General features: G+C 46.4%; 1 protein-coding gene across 6 annotated transcripts in view; it reads right to left on the bottom strand.

Annotated features, from left to right (window-relative positions):
• The window catches only part of EXOC7 (exocyst complex component 7), a 320,098-nt gene that overhangs the window by 166,537 nt on the left and 126,644 nt on the right, over nt 1–26,917 (bottom strand). For all 6 annotated transcript variants that reach the window (XM_085616945.1, XM_085616940.1, XM_085616944.1 and 3 more), the window contains one exon: nt 20,426–20,524. In XM_085616945.1, the coding sequence (XP_085473071.1) occupies nt 20,426–20,524 (99 nt within the window). The remainder of the gene's footprint in view (nt 1–20,425; nt 20,525–26,917) is intronic.

The raw sequence follows: 26,917 nt of genomic DNA, 5'->3' as shown, positions 1-26,917 counted from the left end.
GGGGCCTGATGGTCTTACTGTTGAATTCTTTTCCTGTTTCTCAAATCTGCTATTTCCCAAATTGCATTTGCTTCTCTCTAATTTTCTTCAAACTGGTTCTGCTTCTTTATCCTTCTCCGATGCCCTTATTTGAATTATCCCGAAACCGGGTAAAGATCCACAATATTGTAAAAATTACCGTCCTATCTCTCTTGTAAACATTGATTACAAAATTTTTTCTAAAGCATTGGCATTGCGTTTAGAGTCTTTACTACCCGAGCTCTTAGGGAAAGGGAAAGAACAATCTGGCTTCGTTAAGGGTAGATTGTTGTCGGATAATACCAGATTATTTTTTGACATTCTTTCTAAAACCTCTCATCACTCCTATTCCCAGCCATTGCTTTGGATGCGGAAAAAGCTTTTGACCGCGTTGAATGGCCTTATTTATTTAAAACTCTGAAGCGGTTTGGTTTCGGACCAAAAATTTCTTCCTTGATTTCCTTTCTTTATTCTTGTCCTAGAGCTGCTATTTCAGCAAATGGAGGCCTATCCTCTTATTTCTCACTGGGAAGAGGGGTAAGACAGGGGTGTCCACTCTCACCTTTCTTGTTTAACCTTGCCTTGGAACCCTTCCTTCTGCGAATCCGTCAAAATGGCAGTATAAGTGGTTTTAATTTTCGTGATTCTGACATTAAAATGGCAGCTTATGCTGACGATGTTTTACTATTTATATCTCGCCCAGTCACCTCCCTTCCAGCATTTTTAGATGAAGTTCATTCTTTTGCTCAGGTATCGGGTTACAAACTAAATAAAGACAAATGCGAAATCTTGCCACTCACTAAAGTAACCTTCAAGGATGACTTCTCTGCCTCAGGTTTTACTTGGAGCCCTAACTTTATTAAATATCTGGGCCTTCATTTTCACTCCTCTCTTTCGGGTACAATCACCAAATCTATGGAAGAATGTATACAAAAACTGACTACTCTTACTAACAAATGGCATCCTCTCTACTTATCATGGTGGGGACGATTGGACATGATCAAAATGATGCTTTCTCCCATTGTTTTGTTCACGATATCCAACATACCACTTGCTATTCCCTCAAAATACTTCAAGAAGATTAATTCTATTCTCTCTTCCTTTTTGTGGGGGCATAAACGATCTTGTATGTCTTTGTCTAAGCTAATGCGCTCTAAGAAGGAGGGTGGGGTGAATTTTCCAAACTTCTCCTTGTATCATAAATCCTTCCTGTTGCATCAAGTTTCTCACTGGACTGAAGACATCTCTTCAATATCTCCTCTCTGGTTGACCTTAGAACAGTCTTTCATTTTTCCCTTTTCTTTCAAAGAATATCTTATGTTTTCTCGTAAACCACAGTCTATTTCAACTCCCATTCTTAAATATACCTCAAAAATTTTGCCTTTACCTACTTCAACCTTTTTTGATCAACCTATTTGGCATAATATGTCCATTCTAATCAATAACAAGCCAATCTTCTGGAAGCCCTGGAGAGTACGTGGTCTTATTTGGGTAAGGCAACTGTTCCATCATACTCCGATTATTCCTTTTGATTTACTTGCTGCCTCTTTCAGTCTTCCTCTTACTTTTCGAACCAAGCATTCCTTGTTAGCGCACGCATTACAACATGCTTATGAGGTCCATCTTGCTATACCTCCTTCATCAATTCCCACTTCATCTGATGTGTCCTCGTTGAATTCTTTGCTCCTTACACATGCTAAAGCTTCTAAGATATATGCTTTCCTTCACACTCTGTCTCATCCCCGCATCAAAACCAGTACAGAGGAATATTGGGAAAAAGATTTTGGAGCTTCATGGTCTATTGCATTATGGGATAAACTGTGGTTAAAAATTCGTAGATCCTCCAGAGCAGCCAATACTACTCAAACACTATTTTTCATCTATAATCGTTTATTGTTTTCACCACTCACTCTCAGTACTCATTTTCCAGATACATCTGACAAGTGTTGGTCCTGTTCTTCATCAGGTGCCGATCTTTTCCACATGCTTTTTGTTTGTCATTTTGTTCTTAACTTTTGGAAGCAGGTTTGGTCTCAAATTAATAAGATTTTTTCCTCCACTCACCCCTTCTCTCCATCTCATATTTTTTTAGGGAGCCTGTCTCCCGTCTGGGAACATTGCACTTGTAACGTTAGAATAATTGATTTGTTATTAGGTGTGGCGTTTCAGCAAATCACCAAAAACTGGAAAGATTTCACTAAATTATCCTATAAGGCTTGGTGGTACGCTGTTTGCTACAATCATAGACTAGACACAACTTTTGTATATCCCTTAACCTTAGCTGCTAAACGAAGAGAATTGTGGAACCCAATTACATTATTTTTTGATTTGAGTGCTTGTATTTCTCTGTCTTTAACCCCGTTACAGCAAGAAGTCTCTAAACCTCCATGATTTCCTGTTCCTTCTACACGAGGTATCTCTTTCTCGTTCTTTTTCTTTCTTTTTTTTCTCTCAACTTTGTTATTGATTATATTGTATATTTCATATTCCCTTGTGGTGCTTTATTTCATATCAATTGCCAGTTTTTGCTTTTTTTTTTTGTTTTGTATCCTCTTAACCTTTGATGTTTCATATTACAGCCTATGTTATTGTCATTACTTTACGTGCCATGTATCTTATGATGTAATATTTGAGCATTTCTTATCTTAATAAAACCTTTCTGAACTCAAAAGAGCTATTTTAAATTGCACTTGCACTGTAATTATTTTTATGAAGGCTGTCTATTGTATGGAATGAATTGCTTTTAATTTATGTACTTTTACACATTTTATTCAAATGCAAAATAAAGTCTTTCAATTGAATTGCTCAGACCATGTTACAGAATGATGATGAAATTTAAGCTAGACACAGGAGGGGTGTGAAATACCAGGTCACAGATGTAGTCAGATACGTTCATAGGAATAGTGACCAATTGAATAAAGACCAAATATATTGATATACGCAGACGCAGAAATTTTAAACAAAGCAGATGTGCGCAGGTTCCTGGAAACAAAGTAGGGTTTTGATTGGTGGCATTCCTGAAGAAGGCATTTCACACCTAAACACGGATCAAAGATATTAAATCAAGCAATAGTAGAGTGTAAAAACTGAACTTGGGTCATCATACTTTGACATATACAGAAGGAGAAAAATGAATAAGGGATAACTGAAGAAAGTTTAAGCATGGAATGAAATATTCAAGACCAATATTGATATTGGCATAAAAAACAGTTTTAGTATGTGTGTAGATGCATGAGAGGTTTCTAGATGTATGAGGTATGGATGTTTATAGAATGAAGTGTTTTTAGGATTGAATACTCATGTTTTTAAGTATACCTGTACGGAGAACTGCCAGGACCGAAAGACTGGAGATATGAAACCAATGTGAATATATTGAAAAAGAATTGATGACATTTTAGATATGTTACTAAAAAAATAAAATGATAAACAAAACATAACCTTCGGGGCTGTCCGGTGATATGTGTATGGGAGATGGATGAGCTCATTTGGAAAAGCTGCCAAGGGATTTTGTCTCTATTGATAGTTTTGCCCTACCCTAGGAACCTTAATTGAAGCAGGGTGTCCTTTTGTGGATATTGAAATTGACCCAAAGCTTGTCTGTGTGGGACTGTTGCTTTTAGTTATGTTATTGTAGTGCATGCTTGGGGATAAACCACTGTAGACGTTCAGGACACTGGTGCTAGAAATGTTTTTGTCAGTTGTTTTGTGTTGAATTGCCTACCAAAGATGGAGATGCTTAAATCTTTTAGCTCCACAGACAAGTAATACTCAATACTGGAGGGTTATCAGGCTACGTTTGTTAACTAGTCTCGCACATCTCTTCCTCACAATGAGTGGAACAAGTTATTACTGTTAAAAAAAAATAATAATAAAAAAAATAATTGAATCGCATGGAGAATTCATGCTTTAATACCTACGAGCAGGGATCAAACCACAAGGTTTAAGAGTGATAAACATTCCAGGGTTATTTGTTCAAATTTGGAAATGTTTAGAAACACGGTCCCTGTTTGCTAACCGATGCTCCAGGGATTGGATGATGTTGATAATCAAGACAGCAGTAGCGGGTACTAGCTCTGATGAACAAGATGCTAGAGCTAGAAAAAAAAATGAAGAAATTAAATGCCCTCATGGAGGCTAAAAAGAAATTGTGCGCCCAGTATAGCAAACATCTTTATGAGCTATTTTGAAGGTAAACATATTCACAATGAACTAGTTCCCTTTTTAGTCAAAACGTGGTCATGATACACAGATGATAATTTTTTCATCTGGGCAGGAAAAAAACAGGATTTGAAAGAATTCATTGAATAGCCAAACTTATGTAATCAGAATTTCAAATTTACAGCCAATATATAGGCAACAGGTTGAATTACTGGACATATGGACTTGCCAGAAATCAGGCAAACTGGAAGTAGACTAATTTGTCAAGCCAAAGGCACGTAACACTTTCCTCTACTTCGACAGCTTCTATCGTAGGAACCAAAAGCATAAAATTACCTTAGGCCAGTTCCTAAGATTGAGGTACAATTGCACTAATCCTCGGGACTATTATGAAAAAGCAGTGTCAATGAAAGAAAAATTTGGCAAATGGGGTTATCCGAAAAGACTGGTTAGAGAAGCGTACAAAAGAGCATGATCCGATGAGAGAGAACACTTACTGTGGAAAAACAATCAACAAAGTGACTCTACATTGGTATGCGTTACCAGACATTTGGTATTGAATAAAAGGGTACGCCAAATTAAAAATTCGAACTGGCATATCCTCAATAGTAATTTGGAGAATGACAAAATTCACAAACCCATGTTAGCACACTGCAGAAATCAAAATTTGAAGGATAAGATTGTAAGATCTCAGCTTCCTAAGGAGGTTAAGTGTATTCAGAAAACCATTGACAGCAATTATGTAAAGGGGAATCATAAGTGTAGCCTGTGCATAGCTTGCAACAGTGCCATTGAGACAGAGAGCTATACACATAATGGATATATGCTACAATTAAGAACCTTTACCAATTGTAAGACAAAGAATGTCATTTATTTACTCATATGTCCTTGTGGGTATGATGATGTAAACAAAACAGGACAGTCTCCCTACTCGTCTTACGGAACACAAATTTGCGGTCAAGACACAAATCAAATGCACCAATGGTAAAATATTACATATAGAAGGGACATCAATCCGAGGATATCAAGTGGCTCATTATAGAGGATGTAAATGTTAAGGAAGGGATGGATCAAGCAGAGACAAGAAACCTTTGAGAGGTCTTTCCGATCTTTACATTAGACACTCATATTTGGGGTTTGAATAGTGAAATCCCTAGGGAGAACGCGGGGGCATATCAGCAAGGGCTTTATCTCCACTTTTTTTGGCTTTAAAAGAGATAAAACTATTGCCCTATCAACAAGAGGGTGCTAACATGCAAAATCGCATGTTAGCACCCTTTTTCCCTACGCCTCCCTTTGCATCTCTAATGAGATGTAAAGTGGGCGTTCCTTCTGAAAATAACTGGAGAAATGTCGCTAACTGACATTTCTCCAACTATCAATCAGCACGCTAACAAGCATAGTGATAAGAAAAGTAGCGCTATCCGCGGTTATCGCTACTTTCATTATGCCTACTTTTAGTTTGACTTAGCCATGATATCCAATGGAAGGTGGATATCATGGTTAAGTATGCCGTGCCCTATCAACAACGTAGCGCCAAACGTTGTGCGATTATCGCTGGAATCCCAGCGATAATTGCACATTTGGCAGCTAACTTGGGTATTTTTATCGCTCTGGAGATAAGCGTCGCTGATAGCGCGCTATCTCCACGATAAAAACAAGCAATAGCCGGCGATAATTATCCTAGCGCTAAGTGCGCTTAGCGATAATTATCGCCGGTTGTTGATGATATGCCCCGTGATTCGCTATAGCTGATAACGTAACATGTTAAGTAGGCCCCATCACGAGTATATATGGTGTGATTGTAGATCGACTCTTGCCCCTTTCAAGATGCCCGTGAAAGAACCAGCGGATAAGGAGCTACTTAGGCTCCAGTACGATATAATATTGTGGGCACTGAAATATATAAGATTATGTGGAACATATATTATACTATACAGGTATGCTTAGGTGAACTATTGGAGCTCAACCTGTCCCTAACCCCAAGAATGCAAGTCAGACACATTGTTAAAATAGTTGTTTCATAGACTCTGGTCTGTCTCAAGATGGCCACCACAGAGATGCAAAATAAGGATAAAGGTGATATTGATGTCCTTATAACACTTTGACCGAAACACGGTTGGAGATTGAAATGGGTTAAAGGGTGCCTAAGTAACAATTCGGAGGTCAGGGAGTGATATGGAGCATTATCCTAGTCAGAGACAGAATTCTTCTATCATAAAATAGATTGGGATAGTAACTAAATACCAGACGTACTAAGGTTCAGGCCAGGGTTCTAATGCCATCATCTATTTGTATTTTGCAGGGTGTAATGTTAACACATATAAATTACCTTGCATCTATCAGAAGGTGTTCTCTGCATACAATGAAGCTTTAGAAGAACGCATTATTATTGTGCTGCTTTTGATGAACTGCATAGGTAGAGTGCTATCCTCCCTAAAAAAAAATTCTGTCGAAAACATGAGCGTAGGGGCCCAATTTACTTGCTTGTTTTGCTTTTTTCCTCAGTAAGGACTTTACCCGGTCCCCCTTGGATGTTTTGCTGTAAACTTATTCTCGAGGACAGTTTGTACTGCATCCTCGTCGAGGATGGTAGGCAATCGAATTGTGTACGAAGTAGAAAGACAACACATAGGGTGTGATGAGTCACTGTAGAGTATGTTTGCCATGGAGGTGACAATTGTTGCCCTTTGGGAAGTAAGGTTGATTTATCTATTTTTTTTCAATATGTTTTCAATTATTTTTCAGTACTGGTGAAGGTTCTGTGGTAGGTGGCGGTTCTCCATTGTATAACATAGGTGTTCTCAAATCTGTCAATATAAAATGATGTGCATCTCAGTAGGGTATTATGTTGACTTTTGCAGGTTTCTGGAAACAGAGTGGGGCCTTGCTTGGTGGTATTCCTAAATAAGGCGTTTCATGTTGAAATGCGCAACGAAGATTTAAAATTCAAGTCACAGTAGAGTGTGAAAACTGAACTTGGGTAATCATACTTGGACATATATAGAAGGAGAAACATTTATAAAGGAAAATTGTAGAAAGTTAAAGCATGGAATGAAATAAACTAAATACGTAATATCAATGTTGATATTGACATGAGAAACTGTTTTAGTACGTGCGTGGATGCATGCTAACTTTCTGGATGTATGAGGTATGGATGTTTATAGAATAAAGTGTTTTTAAGATTGAAAATTCATGTTTCTAAGCAGACCTGCATAGAGAACAGCCAGGACAGAAAGACTGGATATATGAAACCAGTGTGAATATATTGAAAAGTAATTGATAAAATTGTAGATAGGTTGGTGAAAATAAGAATAAAATTAGAAACAAAAGAACATAACCCTCTGGGCAATACAATGATGTGTGTAGGGAGATTGATGCGCTCATTTGGAAAAGAAAGATTGCCAGGAACATTTGTTTCCATCATTAGTTTTGCCACGCCCTAGGAACCTTAATTGAAGCAGGGTGTCATTTTTTGGGTATTGATACTGAGAGCACAGAACACTGGGCAGTTAGCATTGCAGTGAGCAACAGAGGTCAACCGGAGGCATTCCCCACAGAAAAAAAAACATTTCTGGATGAAGACACCACTTCTAGTCGGCTTGTTGACGCCGACTGAGGTGGTTGGTCAAATGATAGGATATTAGCCACATTCCTTGCTGGTATGCCTAGGTGAAGAGCCTCAATGCATCATGACAGAGAAGGTGAGACCCAACTCCTATCAAATTGTTGATGTACCACATCTCAGTCATATTACAATTCAAGTTCTGAATGGATTAGCCAGGAAGGGCAGCAGAACTGCCCAAAGTTCGAGCAGGTTGATATAAAATGTGTTCCTCACATCTCTAGTTCTCATAGATATGCACCCTACCCAAGGGTGGCTGCATTTGTCACCACCTGGGCAAGAGCTAGAAGGGGAGGGTAGGAGGAAACTTCCTGAAAGAGGCTTTCATCTTCCTAATACCTGTTCAAGCATGCAGTGTCCCTGAAGATCAAAATATTATCTGTCAGATCTCCCTCATGCTGGAACCACGGCTTGCAGAGGCAGGCCTCATGTGCCAGTGTGCATGCGTAATTTAAAGGAAGCAGGAAGACAGCAGACCCAGTGGGCTTGAAACGGTCTGGAACCAAACCTCTATCCAAAATATCAGAATCATGTCTCCAATGTCCTGGATCCTCTGGAGAAGATGGAAGGTTTGGCACAATGTTGTATTTAGTACTGTTCCATGAACAGGAGGCACTGAGAGGATTCGAGGAGAGACTTAGGCATGTTGATGGAAGATCCCAAGAAGATCAGGGATGATGTTGCCTGCAAGTGGTGTAACAACAGCTGTGGTCACCTGGCTTTGAGCATTCAATTGTGGAAATACAGGAAGAGTGGGATTTTCCACCCTCCAGCAAAGGGCAACAACTACTGCCATCAGCTTCAAAAACATTCAAGGTGCTCATGTCAGTTCAAAAAGGGATGGACCATAAACAGACAATCAGTGGACCCTACAATGAAGAGCAGGTACCTCCTGTGCAACAGCAGGATAAGTATGTGGAAGTAAGAATCCTGCACGTAGAGGAACACAATCCAGTCGCTGGCTACAAGCGCCAGAAGAAAGTGAGCCAGAAACGGCATCTTGAATTCTCTCTGCTTAGGTAAAAGCTCAAGCGTCTGAGGTCTATCACTGGACATAGAGCGCCGTCCTTCATGGGAACCAGGAAGTACTGAGTCTAGAAAACCCTTCTCAATTTTCTACACAGCAACCGATTACACCACTCTTATCTGCAGCAGGGCTGCCAAGTCCTGCTGCAGTATCTGCAGATGATTGACTGAAGGGACGGTTTAAGAGGGATATAAGGGGTTTTATTCAGGAAGGATAAGGTATACCCTCATTTATTTTTTTTTATTTTTTTTATAACACTTGTAAGGCGCACAGCTACCCACAAAGGGTTTCCCGGCGCCGGACCAGCGAATCACAAAACACAACTGGATAGAGAGCAATTAAGGCACTTATTTATCGAACAACCAGGTTTTTACACTTTTTCTAAAAGTCATGTAGTTTTCCTCCTTGCGTATATGAATGGGTAAAGTGTTCCACAGAGTTGGGCCCAAATAGGAAAATGATCTCCCGCCTATTCTAGCCCGTTTGAACCTTGGTACCACAAAGTTCGCAGCAGTGCAAGAACGAAGACTGCGATTGGGGAGGTAGGGCTTAGCAAGGTCCTGTAGGTATTTGGGGGCAGTACCAGCTTTGATTTTAAATAGGTAGGTCAGGGTTTTGAAACGGATCCGGTTTTCAACCCTGAGCCAATGCAGGTCCCTAAGATGTTTGGTGATCCTAGCGGATCTAGGGATTCTGCAAAGCAGTCTGGCAGCAGCGTTTTGCACCAATTGCAGACGTCTTATTACTGCTTTGTTTGAGCCCAGGTACAAGATGTTGCCGTAATCAAGCCGAGATGTCACTAAGGCATTGACTACGGTCTTCTGGGTAGTAGGTGGTAACATCCAGACAATTTTGCGAAGCCATTTAAGGATGGCAAAACATATGCCTGCCACTTTGTTGGCTTGCTGAGTCATAGATAGACTGTCATCTATGATGACCCCAAGGTTTCTGACCTGAGAAGCTGGAGGTGGAAATTTACCAAATGATGGTGGCCAATGGGGATCACTCCAGAGATCTTTACTATTCCCTAAGAGGAGGACCTCTGTTTTCTCCCCATTTAATTTACAATATGAAGGACCTATTGGTTCAAAGTCAACTCCTTCCAGGTCTGAAGCAAAGTGGATACCTCCTCTTCCTCCCATGGGCCATGCATGCTCCTTTAGAGACGAGCTAAGGCAGCCTTCCTGGTGGTGCTGAGGAGGGGGAAAAGGAGGCGGGGAAGGCTAAGTCAGGCTACCACTTCCCTTGCCTTCTACTTTGTACTGTCACACAGGGGAATTCTGCTGATGTTTGGCGGCCAGCGATGGCTGGCACTGCCTGCAATGGAACCCCTCAGAGAAACCCTAAAATTTCTGAAACTGGCTGAAGTCCTTTGCCAGGCACTGTAGTCCCAGAGACCGCACAATGCCTCTCTAAGCATTAAAGCGCTCCAAGGCTGAATCTGCCCTGCATTGAAGAGACATTTGACAAAAAATGGTATACCAATCATTGTAGCCCGGACATCCCCAAAGAAAACTGTAGATCTGAGCCAGGCATGATGGCACAGAGATACAGAGCACCCCATAGCTCTGGCCACCAAATCTGTTGTGTCCACAATCACTCAGATAATATGCCTGGATGCGTCCTGACTGCCATAGGCCACGTCTGCAAAATGATCCTTCATAGGGTCATGAAGGTTGGGAACAATCATTGCTGCCATATACAACAAGGCATAGGTATAGTGGCCAAGAAGGCGGCTAACCTTGCATGAATGTAATGCAGGTTCCCTATAGCAAACACCTTCTTCAACACCCCTTCCAGTATTTTGCAATCTGCAGGTGAATAAGAAAGAATCCCGGGTTGAATTTAGTGGAGAAGAAAGCCTACACCACAAGACTCTACCGCAAAAGGTGGACTGAAAGAAATGCCAGGTCTCCAGTGTGAGGCTGTAATGCAAAGCCACTGTTCTGTTTACCGCCAGAGTTGTAGTAGGTTTTGCCAAGGAATTATGCACAGACAGGAAAACAAGGTAGTCCAGCAACACCTAAGGAGAAAGAATCTTCACTAGTTCTAGTTCAGGACAAGATGGTGCTATGGGAGAAGAACATGGTGGTGACTTACCATGCAATCGCCTCTTGGATGATTAGGACAAGGTGAAGAGCAGGAAACAAACATGGATTTTGACCTCCACCAACACAGATCTCAACATTCATCTTCTGAGGCACAGGCCATATTGAGTTTAGCCTCCCTTTCCTTGATTGTCTTAGGGTTCACATTAAGATATTGGTTGCTACATCTAGAATTGTGTGTAGAACCAGGTACCAAAGACAGTCGCCATGGAGGTTAATAACTGCCATTTGGCTGTTGTGAGAGACCTTCATCACTGATTCTCTGAGGAACATATGTTCCCAACACACTGCACTTTTTTATTTTTAGTGACTATTTTGAGAGAAAGGTTTGCCTGAAACCTGAGGGGAGACTGTAAGAATCCATGTTTAAAAGTGTCGAAAAGAAAGAAATTGACTTTGGTGGGTGCTATAAGGTTCCCTTGATGTCACCACAAACCTGCTTCCAGTGTTGAGACAGAGCCAGAGACCCGTGGCAGTGCTGGAGAGTTGGTCAGAAGTCTCTGGATCCAATCTGATGTATAGGCTATGCAGGAGGTGACTAATGTATTAAAAAGTGGGAACTTTGCAAGTAGAAGTATCCATCAGAAAGTTTTTTATTTTCATGAAGTCCTAAAAAGTCAAAACTTGACAAATTTAAAATAGAAAATAATGTGAGCGGAAAAAAGGTCACCTAGTATTGACTGTGAAAAGACGGCAGGTCTTGCTCCAAACCTTTTTAAAAGTAGTGAGAAAGAAGCAGGCAACCCTACAGAATCATTGAAAAGACTATAATCTTGCCAGCTTACCAACATTTTGGTGAATATGCAGCTTGATAGGTCACCTTGTACTACTCAAGTTCCATTCATATAAAGAAGCCTATCAACAAGAGTAAAGAAATTGCAAGTACTGTTTCTGTATTTGTAGCCCCATCCCACATTATGCTTCAAGTAAAAGGCCTATGTTTCATTCATTCAGCTACCACTTCACAGGGAAAGGAATTTCCTCTCAGCCAACTATTTCCCAAAAGAAAACTGTGCCCTAACCCCCCTGCCCAACCTCTCTCATTTCCACACCCTCACATGAAAGTGGTACCTACCTCAATCTTAAACCTTTACTCAAGGGGAGGCGTGGACAAGATGGCGAGCGGGTAAGACATGTTTTCCATAGTCTCCCCGCCAGAGCGCCCGAATCTGCCCACACCCGCGCAACGCAACCCAACAGGGCGCGGGATTAGGTGCAGGAATACCTCCAGCCCAACAACGATATCCAGAATAATGAAATTAGGGCTGGAGGTTTGAAGCTGGTTTACCTTATCCCCTACGCAGCAGAGACCTGGTGGTGAGGGTCTCGTGGTCGGCCCCGGGAGCGGAGAGGGCTCTGGAGGCTGCGTGGTGCGGAGGCGGCCCGAGCCAGGGCGAACCCTGAGGGTGCAGACACAGGCACCCCGAGAGCAGTAGATGAAGGTGAGGAGTGTGGCAGGACACTCCAGGCGGAATACGTGGCCGGGCTCCTGACTGTGGGAGGCGGGGTGAGGCCTGGTAGGCCTGAGCGGAACACGGACGGAGAGCGACCAAGCTGCTGCCACACGAGGGAGAGCTGGGCCAGGACATAGCCCCGGGACCTCAGCCAGACAACTGGCTGGCACTGCGGGGGCGAGTCAAGGCCGACTGGAGGCCCGGGGCGAGCGCTGCGGCGAGACCCTTGCTTTGGCGTGCCTGGGCGGGTCTGTGGATCCCGCGCCAGCAACGAATACATCGGCGCTAGGAGCCTGGGGATATTGATCGGCCTGGCGGGGCATCGGCCAGACACATCGACTGGCGCCCGAGGACTGGAAGCTAGAAGAGTGGCCGGGCTGGGGGTCTGCATGGCGCGGGGCCCTTCCCGGAGAAACATCGGGGGCCGGAGCTGTTGGCTGGGCGCAGTGCAGTCCCTAGGTAGGACTGAGAACGGTGCGGGTGCCGGGTCTGTAGTGTTCTCCGACGTGAGGTAGCGGTGCAGTCTACCCGCGTCGGAGGTGTTGCGCTAGCGCTGGCGTGTGACGTCATGCGCTGAGGATAAAGAAAGGGGCGTGGCCCACGAAAGGCAGTCTGGACCACGCAGAGACGATAACGAGTGTCCCGGGGCATTTATTGTGGCCGCAGCGCTTATTCCATGTGCGCGAGCGGTCTAGTGATTATTATAGGGTCCTCATCGCCTTGGTGAGAGACAGAGAATGGGGCGGCCCTGACAGGCACCGACGCGAAGACCCCGGTGGCGGGAAGGCGGCCACCAGAGAGAGGCCTGGCAAACAGCGTGGAGATCACGCCTATTGCAGTGAGATTAGGGTCAGAGAGGGGTAGGCCCATCAGCGAAAGGCCCGACAGCAGCAAAATCAACGGGAGCGGGGCTGGTCTTCGGCCCGACAAGGAAGACACCGGGGCCGAGCTGTTCAGGACCTGGGAGATGGCAGAGACCCACAGGCGCACACAGGAGGCCGCAGAGCACTAAGAGTGGCAGGGGACCGCTAGCGGCAGCAACGCATGGCAAGGCGGGGCAGCGGCCAGACTCATCGGCTGGTGCCCCGTGCACTGCAGCAACACGTTCTTGAGGGACTGCTCCAGAGGCAGGAGTGCACGCCTTGCCTTCGGTCGCCAGGGAGCCGGCCGTCGATCCGGGTGTCTCGGGTGGCGGCGCCGTCGGGCTCTGCGACAATCGACCACCGACCCGCATCAGTAAGCACAATCTGGCAGGTTACAGCCAGGGATGCAGGGGTCCTACAGCGGGGAGCACGGGCTGGCGAGCGGGGTCTGAGGTGGGCTGGGCCTAACGGGGCACGGCCGCTAGGAGGGGGCATCAGCCAGAGATTTCGACTGGCACCCACTTTGCCTGGAGACATTGTGGTCGACGGTGGAGCGAGGGCGGAGGGTGGCGGCAGCGGAGAGGGCTCATCATTGCCCAGCGCAGGCCCAGAGAGGAAGAGATAGGGGTCTGCCATAGTTATGGTACCCGTGGGAGTGCGAAATACGCCCTGCATAAGGCGGGACCGCCGCCTGGAGACCACGGGCTTTCAGGATACAGGAGAACCAGCTCGTTCAAGAAGGAGGGAGCTGGTAGGCAAACCACACATCAGACAACGTATAGCCTCACCACTGGAGTCGCCCAGAAGTTTGACTACTAAGAGGCCTTACCAACATTAGAAGGACTGCCCTCAGTGGCGAGCAATCTAGGGTAGCGGTGACGGCGACACGGACCGGGTCACACCGGAGACAGGATCACCCGGCGCTGACCCTCTGAAAACAGGGAAAGGGGCGGCGGGCCCTCACTAGGGAAACCTCCGGGAGCGGATCAGCGAAATCTAAAGAGCCTGCAGACAATACGGCTGAGCGCCAATCTCTGGCGCCCAAGAATTCAGAAGCGGGCTCTCATCGGGACTGGAGTGGGCCCCCGCCACGGGATCCATCTTGTCCGCTGCCATCATGATGACTCAACAAACCAAGAAAGATGATCATTAAAGAACATGCTCACTAAACCCAGGGCGATGAGCCTAGATGTGGCCGGGGCGGAGGCCCGATCACTCTTGCTTTTCTAGAGACATTATTACAATACCCTACGAGACGACTTTCAAACCCTGAAGAGCAAAGTGGTGGGGGAAGTGAGAGAGATCCGACGGGACATGGACACTTTAGGAGACCGAGTGGCCGCGATCGAAGACCAAGAGCAAACCAGGGAAGAAGAGGTGACAACTCCAGCAGGAGGTGATCCGCTTGAGGGAACAACAAATCGATGTCCAGACCCATACAGAGGATCTCCAAAACCGCTCTTGGCGGAACAACATTCTACTGCGGGGGGTCCCGTCAGACGCAGAAGGGTCGGACATGGTCCAATACCTACAGGCCCTGTTTCGAGAGATCCTCGGGGAGCCGGCAGACCTGGAGATCCGCATTGCTAGAGCCCACAGAGTTGGTTTTCAACAGAGGGCCCCGGCGCCGCCACCAGATATCCTCACTTTCTTGCCAGACTACCCCCTGAAGGAACATATTCTACGAGAGGCCAGAGCTAAGCAACCGCTCCAATTCCAGGGCCACTCTATAGCGCTATATCAGGACTTGACAGCCATAACTCTACAGAAAAGGCAAGACTTTCGAGAAGTGACCTCCCACCTGCATGACAAAGGAGTGGCATATTCCTGAGGTCATCCCTTTCGCATCATATTTAAATGGGAAGGCAGGTTACAACAGATCCGATTACTCCAGGAGGCCCGCAAGCTATTGGGCCTGCCGATCCACAGCCCCGAAGAAAAGCTCACCACTAGTCAACGCCCGCCCGAGAGTGTTGGTGGAGAGTCGGTCTGAGACGTCCCTCAGGATCTCCCCAGGGACCCGACCCTGAGGCTATGGCGCAGGAACGAAAGGCAGCGCTGGAGTCAGTGCTCAAGGACACAGCTTCTAATGATAGCTCCTGATCAAAGCGGGGACCGACGCCAAGCAGACTGCGGATGGGGGCGGTAGGGGGCTTGGGAGGGGGGGGGGTCATCTTTCGAGCGACGTAATGACCCTGTTCACCTTTTTTTCCAGATGCACGCGATCGAGCCCTGCGGGCTCTGGTCATTGGGGGGGAATTGAGGAGGTTCAGTTGGGGAGGGGGAGGGGGGGAACTAGTGTGCTGACTGGGAATCCACGCAAGCGTAGGCGGTGCAGAGGGAGGGCTGAGAGCTCAGGGAAAAGAGGGCATGGTTTTGCAGCGAGGGGCGGCCCATGGGCGGATACAGCTGCTTGCCGTTTACTTATACTCCATGACACCTTCAGAGTTACATATTCTCACGCTTAACGTGCGCGGCCTAAATAGTCCTAACAAGCGGCGTTCCATATTGTCATATCTCAAAAACTCAGGGGCGGATGTGGGTCTCATACAGGAGACTCACCTTCTATCCAAGGATTAGCATAGGATGAGGTCCAGAGCATTCCCTCAACAGTTTTTCTCTTCCACCCAGGACAAGAAAGCATGGGTGGCCTTATTGGTGACAAAATGCTTTACCAGGAAGGTGGGTGATAAGGTAGCGGAAATCAAAGGGCAGCTGTTAGCCTACAAGCGGTGGGGGGCTAACCACTGGTAATTGGGGAGATTTATGCTCCAAAACCTGGAAAAGAGAAGTTCCTTAAGGCAGCCCTGTCCGATGTCCTTGGGGCCCAGGAGCGAAGGGTACTTGTAGGAGGTGATTTAAATTTAGTTATGGATACGTCAGCGGATAGGTCTAGCCACAGGTACGCCCAGACAAGGGCAATTTCTGCAGAAGGGCGTCAGTGGCTGCAGAATCAGGAGCTCAGATATCTGGCGGGCAGCTCACCCTCACACCTCGCACTTCTCCTATTACTCCCACGCACACCACACTTATGCCCGTTTAGATCATTTGCTGGGTAATGCATAGGTGAATGCGCTGGTAAGGGATGTCAGCATAATGCCGGCGGCCCTATCCGATCGCCAAGCGGTACAAGCGACTCTGTGGGTGCCGTAACCACGTAGGACAGTCGGGGGTTGGAGACTGAGAGAGGGCCTGTTACATAAACCAGCGGTGTGGGAACAGATCTTCAAATGCATCACAGACTACCTCGACACAAACGACTACCCCAAGGTCTCCAGGTCTACTTTCTGGGGGGTTCTTAAAGCAGTGATGAGGGGCGAACTGTTTGCGATTTCCTCAGCCGAGAATAGAGAGCGTAGGTCTAAACGCGAACAGCTCAAGTTCTAGAGCTGGAGAGGGTACACAGCAGGACAGGGGCGCCCAGCGTTTGGCATCAACTGAAGGCAGCGCGAGCTCAGTTGGCAGGACTCGACCTCGACAGGGCCAAGTAAGCGGCGCTTAGGCTTAAGCACTCCTACTACATAGGAGGTGACAGGACAGGGAGTATGCTTGCAAGCAAGCTGCGGGCCCCCACCTTGCATTCTAAAGTGCACTCTCTCAAGCCGACCTCGGGGACCATAGCCGAAAGTGATGAGGCGATAGCCCGGGTGATTCAAACATTCTATGCGGAACTGTATCGTAGGGAGACCCCTTCATCTTCCCAGGTGATGCCTATCTCAAGGAGACCCACATAACCGTCCTAGGTCCAACCCAGGCTGATACGTTTGATGCGCCCATATGCATAGAGGAGGTAATAGGGGGGATCTTGCATCTCAAATCTTTTAAGTCACCGGGACCATCCGGTTTCTCGGCCGGGTTTTATAAAACATTCTGCACGGTGCTGGCCCAGATATGGACAAAACGTTACAACTCCTTCACGGGACTGGGGACGATTCCCACGGATATGCTAGAGACTTCTATAGTCGTACTGCCGAAACCAGGAAAAGACAAATCCATTTGCGGATCCTACCGACCGGTGTCGCTGCTCAATGTGGATCTGAAGCAATTTACGGGCATACTGGCAGATAGACTGGGTCCCCTAATGCCCCGGCATTATACAGCCCAACCAATCCGGCTTTATTCAAAATCGGCAAAGCAGCGACAGTACCAAACGCCTTTTCCACCTCATCGACAAGGCTCACTGCACGGATATGGATGCCCTACTATTGTCGGTGGATGCCGAGAAGGCATTCGACCGAGTGGAGTGGAGAATTTTTAGATAAAACCCTAATTCATTTTGGTCTAGGTGAGCGGTTCCGGGCCTGGGTGGCGAGTTGCTACAACAAGCCTACGACGACTATTAGGGTAAATGGGGTAACATCCTGACCATTCAAGATACAGAGCGGAACCCGCCAGGGGTGCCCGCTGTCGCCCCTTATTTTTGCTCTCTATGTCAAGTCGCCGGCCCAGAGGAACAGGGAGAACCCCGACACATTGGGCATCCCGTTTTGGGGGGGAAAAGACACACAATAAGTCTCTAAGTGGATGACATCATCGCCTCCCTTGAATCACCCGCGCACTCGGTCCCGGCGTTTTTGCGGGAGCTAGAGGACTTTGGCCAGGTCTCGGGTTTCCCAATTAACGTAGGGAAGTCCATGATCCTATGGCTGAACCAAGCAGGGCATTCGCTTGCCCTGGGCGGGACCACATATGTGGGTATACAGGTAAGAACATCTATCCCCTACTTAGGCCTTAAATGGGACCCGTCGGTGTCCCAAACAGTCACACGCTTAACTACACCAAGCTAATTTCTCAAATTACTCAGGACCTACTGCAGTGGAAGCATCACCGGTTATCCCTCCTGGGATGGGTGGCAGCAATCAAGATGTCCATCCTCCCCAAAGCACTATACCGTTTCCAAACAATTCCGATTTGGCCACCGCCCGGCACTCTCCAGAAACTGCTGCAAGCACTCCAGCATTTTGTATGGGCGGGAGTTAGGCCTCGACTGACGAAAGAACTGGGCTACCTACGACCTGATGAGGGGGGATTGGGGATACTGAATGTCCTAGAGCATTTCAGGGCAGCACAGCTCCAATATCTAGTGGAGTGGAACAGATCTGAATCAGAGAAGAGATGGCTGTTCCAATACAGAGCGTTGGCCAAACTATCGCTTTGGAAGGTCCCATTTCTTAAAAGAGAAGATAGACCTCCCAATCTCAAGGGATTACCCATCACGCACTCAGTGCTTAAGAGTCTGGGACGGGGTCGTCAACAAAAAGGGATTGTCCGCTTTCCCTTCGCCCATGACTCCCATTCTCGATAACAAGGACTTTTCTCCGGGGGCAGACGAAAGGGCATTCCAGAGATGGAGAGAGACGGAATGCAAGGCAGCAGGGCACTTTTTTGATCTGGACGGGATCCTCTCCTTTCGAGACATGAGCGCAGAATATGGCCTCCCGGAGACCGAACGGTTTCACTATCTGCAACTTAGGCATTGGTTACTTAATACAGAGGTGCTACCGAAGGTCTCTTGGAAGTTAACGAAATTTGAAAAATGGCTTTACACAAAGAACACAGATAAGAAAATGATCTCTGAATTATACGAGGCGCTACGCCGTCAAGCCCCGAAGGAACCTACGGCGGGACAGAAAAGGTGGGCGGGAGAACTGGGGAGAGACCTCACTGCGAAGGAGTGGTCAGACATTTATTACCGAGCTACCCACACCGCACGAAATATAGCTAGTAAAGAGACGGCAGTTAAAGTAGCTATGTACTGGTATTTGACCCTGGTCCATCTTAATAGGGGGAACCCTGAGCGCAGCTCAACTTGCTGGCGGGGGTGTAGCGAAGACGGTACGTTACTACATTTGTTGTGGGAGTGCAAGGAACTGGCGAGCTATTGGTCAGCGATCCTGTACGATGTGGATCGCCAGTACGACACGCAGATCCTGAGATTCCCAGTTTATGTGGTGTTGGGCCTGCCTAACCCGCTGATGTATCCACTAAGGTCCCGGAAAGGGAAACAAATGGGGCTAGCGTTGGGGGCGGTTCTCCAAAACATCTTATCGCATTGGGGAACACGGGTAAAACCTACATATGATGTGTGGCTACACAGGTTATGGTTGATTCTAGGCATAGGACGCATACAGGCCTCTCTCATCAACTCCATGACAAGCTTTAATCTGGCAACCGCTGCTCTCACTCTTGTCAACTGAAATTACATGCCCGAGATACCTGGCGTCTCCTCCGCCTTACGGGTCCCATATCGCCGACTTAGGGATGCTGCAGTACATTTAAGCTTGCGTCGCTCATAGTGGTTAAGTCAGCCGCTCCCAAGCACACCAGTTCGAGGGAGGGGGTTTGTTTTTTCTTTATCCCATGGCATTGTTGTCTAAAAGATGGCGCAGGATTCCGGAAAGCATAGAGAAATTATGGACATACTAGTGGGTCCAATGGGGGCCGTACTGGGGGCGCCCAAGTATTGTACGTCAAGAATGAGCAGGTACTATGCGAGGTCCCGCTTTGCGGACGCATAGCACAGAATTCTGGAACTGTATGTTAATATCTTGCTGAATGCCAATAAAAACAAAGTTAAACCTAAACCTCTACTCAAGTGATTTTTGTCACATGCTGTGAAGTCTGCCCAATATCTAAACAGTGGGGTGTTCCCACGGACCTTTCCAAAAGACAATGCACAGTAACACTCTTGCCATATAAATGTTGCTTCCCTACCTAGATAGTGAGGTTTGCTAATCACTCAAATGGTATAGGTTTAGACCACACCTTTTCAGGTGCTGTGTTCTGCCCCTGTTTTTCTCAGATGGCAGGGTTTCTTCCCCACCACAACCAGTGGAAGTTAATCCTGTTCTCAAATGGCTACTTGGCCTTTCCTCCTACCAGGTGGTATTTTGTTCCCAAACCTGAATATACTGTGGAAATTGCCTTTCAACTTCCACATATTGGAGTTTGCCTGCCTCACATTCTTTTGATGCTAATTTGCTCCCAATTGCTATACAAATTATGGTTTGACACTCAGATATTTGTTTTTTACTGACATCTCATAAAACAGGACTAGCCTTTTGGCTTCCAGACAGCAGCATTTGGTGGCCATCCTATAAACCCGCCTCCTAGTCAGAGTTCTCATTGCATGGATCTGCAACCCAACCCCATGGCTGGGAACTGGAACATACCTTGATACTGTCAGCAAAATCGTCCAGAGCTTTGGCTCCAGTAGTTTCCATGGAGGTGATGAGATTTGGTAGTTTGTTCTTGGTGCTCGCTGCAGTCCCCTAAAATGAAATACAAGGTTTATAGAAAACAACTCACAACATAATTAGGCCTATTAGGTCTTTTATATCATTGTCTCATTTAAATGCTACAACCCCCACTCATTTTTCTCCTTTAGTGTAAACATATTCCTGTTTTTTCTTTTTTAATCTCTTTGCAACCTAATTTAATGAACAAATTCTCATTGCACAGTATTGCCACAAACAAATCACTAATAGAGGAACACAATTTATTAAAATAATTCAATGTCATAAATCTTTATATAAATGTGCCTGAAGGCAACATTTCATTCTACAGGCCACAGAGTCATGGGCACTACCCTCAGGAATATCTTCCACTAGGCTCCTCAAACCTAGACAAATCCCCCACAGAATCCCACAAGACCATGACGGCGTAAGGATTCTTAGTGTCTACTGAGAGGGCATGAAATGCTGCAATGTTTAACTATTTTTATCATTTTATTGCCACATGCACACAACAGTGGTATGAGGAATGATTGCCTCAGCATTGAAACACCTCATTTGCCACACCCTTGTCTTCTTCATTAGTGCAAAAAGGTGCTCAGTCCCATGGTTCTATGCCTTCCCACTGCTTTGCTGGTGTCTTTCGGGGGATATTTAGCTGGGTGTACTATCGAACACGGAGCCATCGAGTACTCATACCATCCGTAATCTACCATTTCACCCACACCTTGTCGAATATTCAGGAGCACCCTTCCCTACAGATACCACTCTTTCTGCCTCCATGCATCTGTTCGCTTCTGCTTGCCACATAAGTTTTGTTCGCGCATTTGCCTCCTTCCAAAGTTGTGACATCTCTTTTTTCGACTAAGAAACACAGCATACAAAACAATATTTGTGTCTTGGGGATGTCTACGTCATTTGGGATTCCCAATAAAACCAGAGGGGGCATCTCGGGTCTGTCTACTTCCAAGATGTCTTCCATTCTCTAAATGATTCCCCCCAGTATCTGCTCACCTTGAAACAGCTCCAGAGCAAGTGTATGAGTGTGCCTTCTTCTATTAAGCATTTTAAACAGTAGGGGTCCGCAGCCCACCCCATTTTAAATAGTTTGGTACGATTTATAGTATGACCTATGCAGGATGTTAAATTGAGTCAATCTCAGTCTTGCCAGTATTGTCATTTCTTTAGGGCGCATTAGGGCTGCCTCCCAGTCAATCTCCTTTAAGACCCCTAAATCTGCCTCACATCTCAAGCGTAGATTTTGGAGGTTGTCTGGGGTGTTGCTGATGAAGATGATGCAGTACAGCTGGGAAACCAGTTTGTCAGTAATTGCCCCTCTCATTACCTAGCTTTTTAATGGACTGTGCTCTGGGAAATCTAACCCCAGGATTCCCTCTGCCTGCATGGTGTGCATCAGCCTGAGGTACTGTAATCTCTGGGAGGATGACAGTTTGAATTCCTTCTGTAGAGCCTCAAATGATTCCACTTCCCCTCCTTCCAGTAAGTCTCCCAGAGATTCTATTCCAAACAATTCCCAGTGTTTAAACCATGCAAGTTTACCAACCTTCTTTAGCAGGCTCCCTTTCCATAGTGGTGTAGCCAGGGTGATCTTACCCTGCCAGCCAAAAGCTTTGGAGGTATCGTCCCACGCTCTGAGATGCCTGTGTCGGCCGAGGTAGGCATCTAGGATTGCTTTCTCCCATAGACAAAGTACAAGTATGTGGCCCTCCTCATTTCGGTTAGACGAGCCAGTTCTGTTTGCGAGGTGAAACCCCCATTCATTGACAACTTGAAATTGGGTGGCCCTATAGCAGAGGTCTCTCACAGTTTCTGTAATAATAACTACTTCTGTTCAATTAAACTCATCGAGAGCTACTAATATTATTTGTATTGTACAGTGTTCATATTAGATAATATTACAATAGTGGGCACCATATGCAAGATGTTTACCAGCGATCATCTTAGTGCATCAGGCATGGTTGCCAGAAGTAATGCTTTGTCAATATGGAATGGGTAGTACATATCAACCAAAGCAATGTCTCTGGTACCAAGGTAATAACATTTGTAAAACGTCTCCTCAATGCCACATCATTTTTCATTCAAATATTAACTTTAAATATATTTTGGAAACTACAATTTTTCTTCAAATATTAGATCACGAGTTCAGAGAATAAACACATTTTCATCTTGAATACACTAATACTCAATTTTGCTATATGTATATTAATTCAACCAAGCAAAATCTTCTAATTTAGTAGGCTGGGCTGTACACAGGAGAGCAACGTACAGGTAGCTGGAGAGCTACCAAAACCTAATGAGCTACTCCTTGGAGAGGCCTGCCCTACAGTATGCCCCTAAGTCCGACAGTGTTAGCCGCCGCTGTAGACCGAGCAGTACATGGTCAGCAAGGCAACCCACGGGGTGCACCCGTCCCAAAGTAGAGTACGTAGTACTGCATCTATTTCATCAAAATAAGAGTCTGGTATTGGAAAGAGGGTATTTTGTAGAATATATAGCAATTTGGGTCATGTGATCATCTTGATGATAGACAATCTACCCGTTAAGGTGAGTGGGAACTTAACTCAAAGTTCTGTGTCTTCCCAGAACTCCCTTAGAAACCGGTCTAGAATGAATTTAATAAATCGGACCCTCCTCTGCCAGTATCACAATTTGCAAATATTTTAAATGGTTGATACAGTACAGCAAATAAGTCTCAAGCTTTCTGAACACTAACAGGACCGATGGATTCGTGATCAGTGGTTCTGTGAGGTAAATCAAAGCGTCAACCCCAGACAGCAATATTGTTTCTGGTTTATTTCTCCTGTCAGGGAAGCATGTTCTGTCTGTTCTGCATCTCACCCAAGATACCAATAGTTCCAGATACAAGGCAAACAGTAAGTGAGAAAGCAAGCACCTCTGTCTCGTACAGCTTCCCAATGCAAATATTGCTGATGTTGCCCCGTTGACCCTCGCCATGGCCGTAGGCGCTCTGTATAGAAGGTCTGCCCAGGTACAGAATTTAGGCCCAAACCTCTTCAGGGACAGCTGCCTATAGCTCCAATCAATGGAGTAAAAAGCCTTCTCAGCATCTAGTGACAATATGGCTCATGGTTCCTTTTCAACCTAAAGTATCTCCAACTATATGTGGAGTTACGTTGCCCTTCCCAGCATGATCCCAGTTTGGTCCGCGTGGACCAAGGAGGTTACTACATTGGACACTCTATTCACCAAAGTTTACGCCAGAAGTTTACTCTCAGTATTTAAGAGATAGCTGGTGTTGGACATGGCACTTTTTAGGGGGGATTTCCCTGAAACTTTTTGTACTCTCTGTTTTGCCAGCTCTTTTCATTACCCTAGGACAATGGGCACTTTCCTACTGTACCGCAGCGGGAAAGAGTGTGTGCCCTTCCAACCCATGCCACTGTAGGATGTGCACTTAATTGGTTTGGGTGTCATACCTGCGAGTGCCCTGTAAAAAGGTACACCACATTCCCAAGGCCTGTCACACACGACTCATGCTCAGGTTGGCCTTTTGCACTCAGTAGCCAACCCTGATAGAGACTTTCACTACCGCCAGAGCGGTCCTAGGGTAAATACTGAGGGGTGGAGCTCAGGGTATGTGAGTGGCCGGGTAGGTACGTCTGCATGTTCGCTGTCCGGGTAGGGACGAACCCCCATGTGGGTTTTCCCTACCTAGATGGTCGGCTTTTCACTATGGGACACCTCCCAGGTGTGGCTAGTTCTCTTATTGTTGACTTAGGGCTCCAGGCACTTGCCCACTGTAAATGCAGTGTGAAAGTGCATGCACCCTGCCTACATACGTTAGGAAGTGGTGCTTACCTGTGAATTCTAAACATAGGTCAGGTCTGCCATTGCTGGCCTGTGTGCACACCTGCACCTATGAGGGTTAAAACCTGTGGCCCGCCTACCATTGCATGCAAGTCTTCACACTTGTACCACCAGTGTTTCTAAACATAGGCTAGGCAGGCTAGTGCAGGCCTGTGTGAGCACATGTTCACCTATGGCGCTTAAACATGGGTCCTGCCTGCCATTGCGGGCTGTTGTGCGCACTTGCACCGATGAGGTTTCTAAGCATGTGTCCAGCCTGCCATTGCAGGTCTGAGTGTGCGCAATAGCGCTTCGGCTCAAGTCTGGGGCCTTTTTAAGATACTAGCCCTCCTGAGAGCACACTTACCTACCACTAGAGAACTCCGAGGATACATCTTAAGGGGTGAGCAAGTGGTAGGTGAAAGGCAGGGCAGGTACACACGCATGTTCCCTGTCCAGGTAGTGAGGAATACCCATGTGTGTTTCCACTACCTGTGAGATTTGCTCTTTTTATAGGCGAACATGCGTAAAGGGATGAAATTACTTCAGGCAGCGTGGTCAGCTTTGTTGATCATGTCACATCTCTCTCGTGCAACACGCCGACTGCATGCTCACTGCGTGTGTTGTCCCATTCACAGGTTGCTACCCACAAAGGTGAGTGTGTAGTGCCTCATTCTACATCGTGAAGCCCTGCTGAACTTGCTCCTGTGTGTTCAACCGGAATTGCCTGGTGCGGCCAGTATCAATGCACAACAGGCATTGTGCCTCATTTCCAGGAAGGCATGGACTTTGTAACTCTTCGTTGTGTGCAACCAGAATAGTCTGTTGCAACCCATATCAATATGCACCGTACACTGTGCCTCATTTCCAGGGAAGTACATAATTGCAACCCTTCATTTTGTGTGACTGGAACGGTCAAGTACAACCCATATCAGTGCAAACCTGACGTAGTGCCCGGGATGCCTGGGTGCAACACTGATAAAGTGCATCTGACGGGATAGCTCCTTCTTTCGAGAACCCCCCCGTTTCATTCTCTATTCATTGACTGTTCGCTTTTTGGCCCTCAGCTCGGCAAACCAACTGCCACCTTTCTCACCTGGCCCCACCAGACAACCTCGTGTTGCCAGGTAGTACTGCCCGGCCTGGGTGGTGATAGTAACTGACTGGGCGGGAAGGGCACATCCAAGAACGATCGGAAGCGGGCCAAGAGACCTGCGTGCCTCCCTTCTGCTTCACAGAACTGAGCTGGTACCAGAAGGCCCATGTGGAAACCTTTGGTGTGACTGACTATTGCCCTCAGCCTGGGTCTGCTTCGCATCCTATGGGTGAACTTCCAGAGTGGTGGCCAATCCCCATTTAATGGCCGCCCCCTACTTAGCCCTGCTAACTACCCCCACCTGTTCTCCTGGGACCCTAACTGCGTGTGACATCAGCAGAATCTGGCCTGGTGTGGGGGGGGGGGGGGGGAGGGGGGCGGGCGTTGTCTCCAATCTGTGGGTGTAGGATAGTTGGAGGATGGAGGGAGGCTTGGGGCAAGGGGGTCTACAGTGTGTTATCAATTGACCTGCTGGGTATCAGAGCTCCGCTTTAGGGTGCTGAGTGCATATGTGTGCAAGTGCATTCTATACAGACCTGCATGCTACCCACTACACCGCGTATGGGTGTGATGTGAGTGTGTGTGTGTGGGGCGACAGTCTGAACCGCCTGCAATTCACAGCACTGGCCGGCAGTGTAGCCTTGCACATTGATCTCTGCCAGAATAGCATTGCGTTTGACATTAGTTTTACACGCGTGGCTTCAGCCACAGTGCTGCTAATAAGTGTTGCAATGTGTTGTATGTTCATATTTCTGATATCGTTGTGACCCGGGATGCACCCTAAAACTGCGTGGTATTGAATTATAAGAATTGCTAGGGTGGGCCGAGTGTGGACAACGTGTTGCACTGCATAAGGGTGCTTTGGTGGGGTGGGGTGGGAGGCAACGTGTTACACCACATAAGGGTGCACAAATAATGGTGCGGGGGGAGGGGAGATTAGGATCTTGCCCAAGTGTGCATATTACAGATGTCGTCTTAACACACACAGTTAGGCCTAGTACTGCTAGTGATAATTCCAAGTGTGATTTATGCCCAAAATAAAGGTGACTCATGTAGTGTTGATTATTGCGTGTATTGAATGCAAACGTATAGTTTCTTACCGGTCGGTGTAGTTTTGCAGCTTGAAGAATTTTCTGGATTCACTATGCCGTGCATTATTCCGCTACTTAGTGGTTGGGTCCAGAATTGTAGTATTTCTTCATTATTATTTTTTGTGGCAGGTGGGCGTCGAGATACCACCATTTGGTGGCCTTCTGTGACGTCGACGTGCTTCCTCCGGAAGCTCCCACCTTTGGGCGCCATATTCGGATTCTTTTTTTATATATATTTTATTTAATTGTTCGTTCTTGTTTTCATTTATTTCTTCGTCTTGTCTCATCTTTCTGGCGGAGGAGGGTGAGTTTGCTAGTGCATCCAGAAAATTCTTCAAGCTGCAAAACTACACCGACAAAAGCAAGAAGACCTACGACAAGGAAGTGTTACACAGCCAAATGGAATCTCTCAATGGT

This window comes from Triturus cristatus, chromosome 7 (assembly GCF_964204655.1).
Source record: "Triturus cristatus chromosome 7, aTriCri1.1, whole genome shotgun sequence".
NCBI classification, from domain to species: Eukaryota; Metazoa; Chordata; class Amphibia; order Caudata; family Salamandridae; genus Triturus; species Triturus cristatus.
This window is presented reverse-complemented; position numbering and strand designations above follow the sequence as displayed.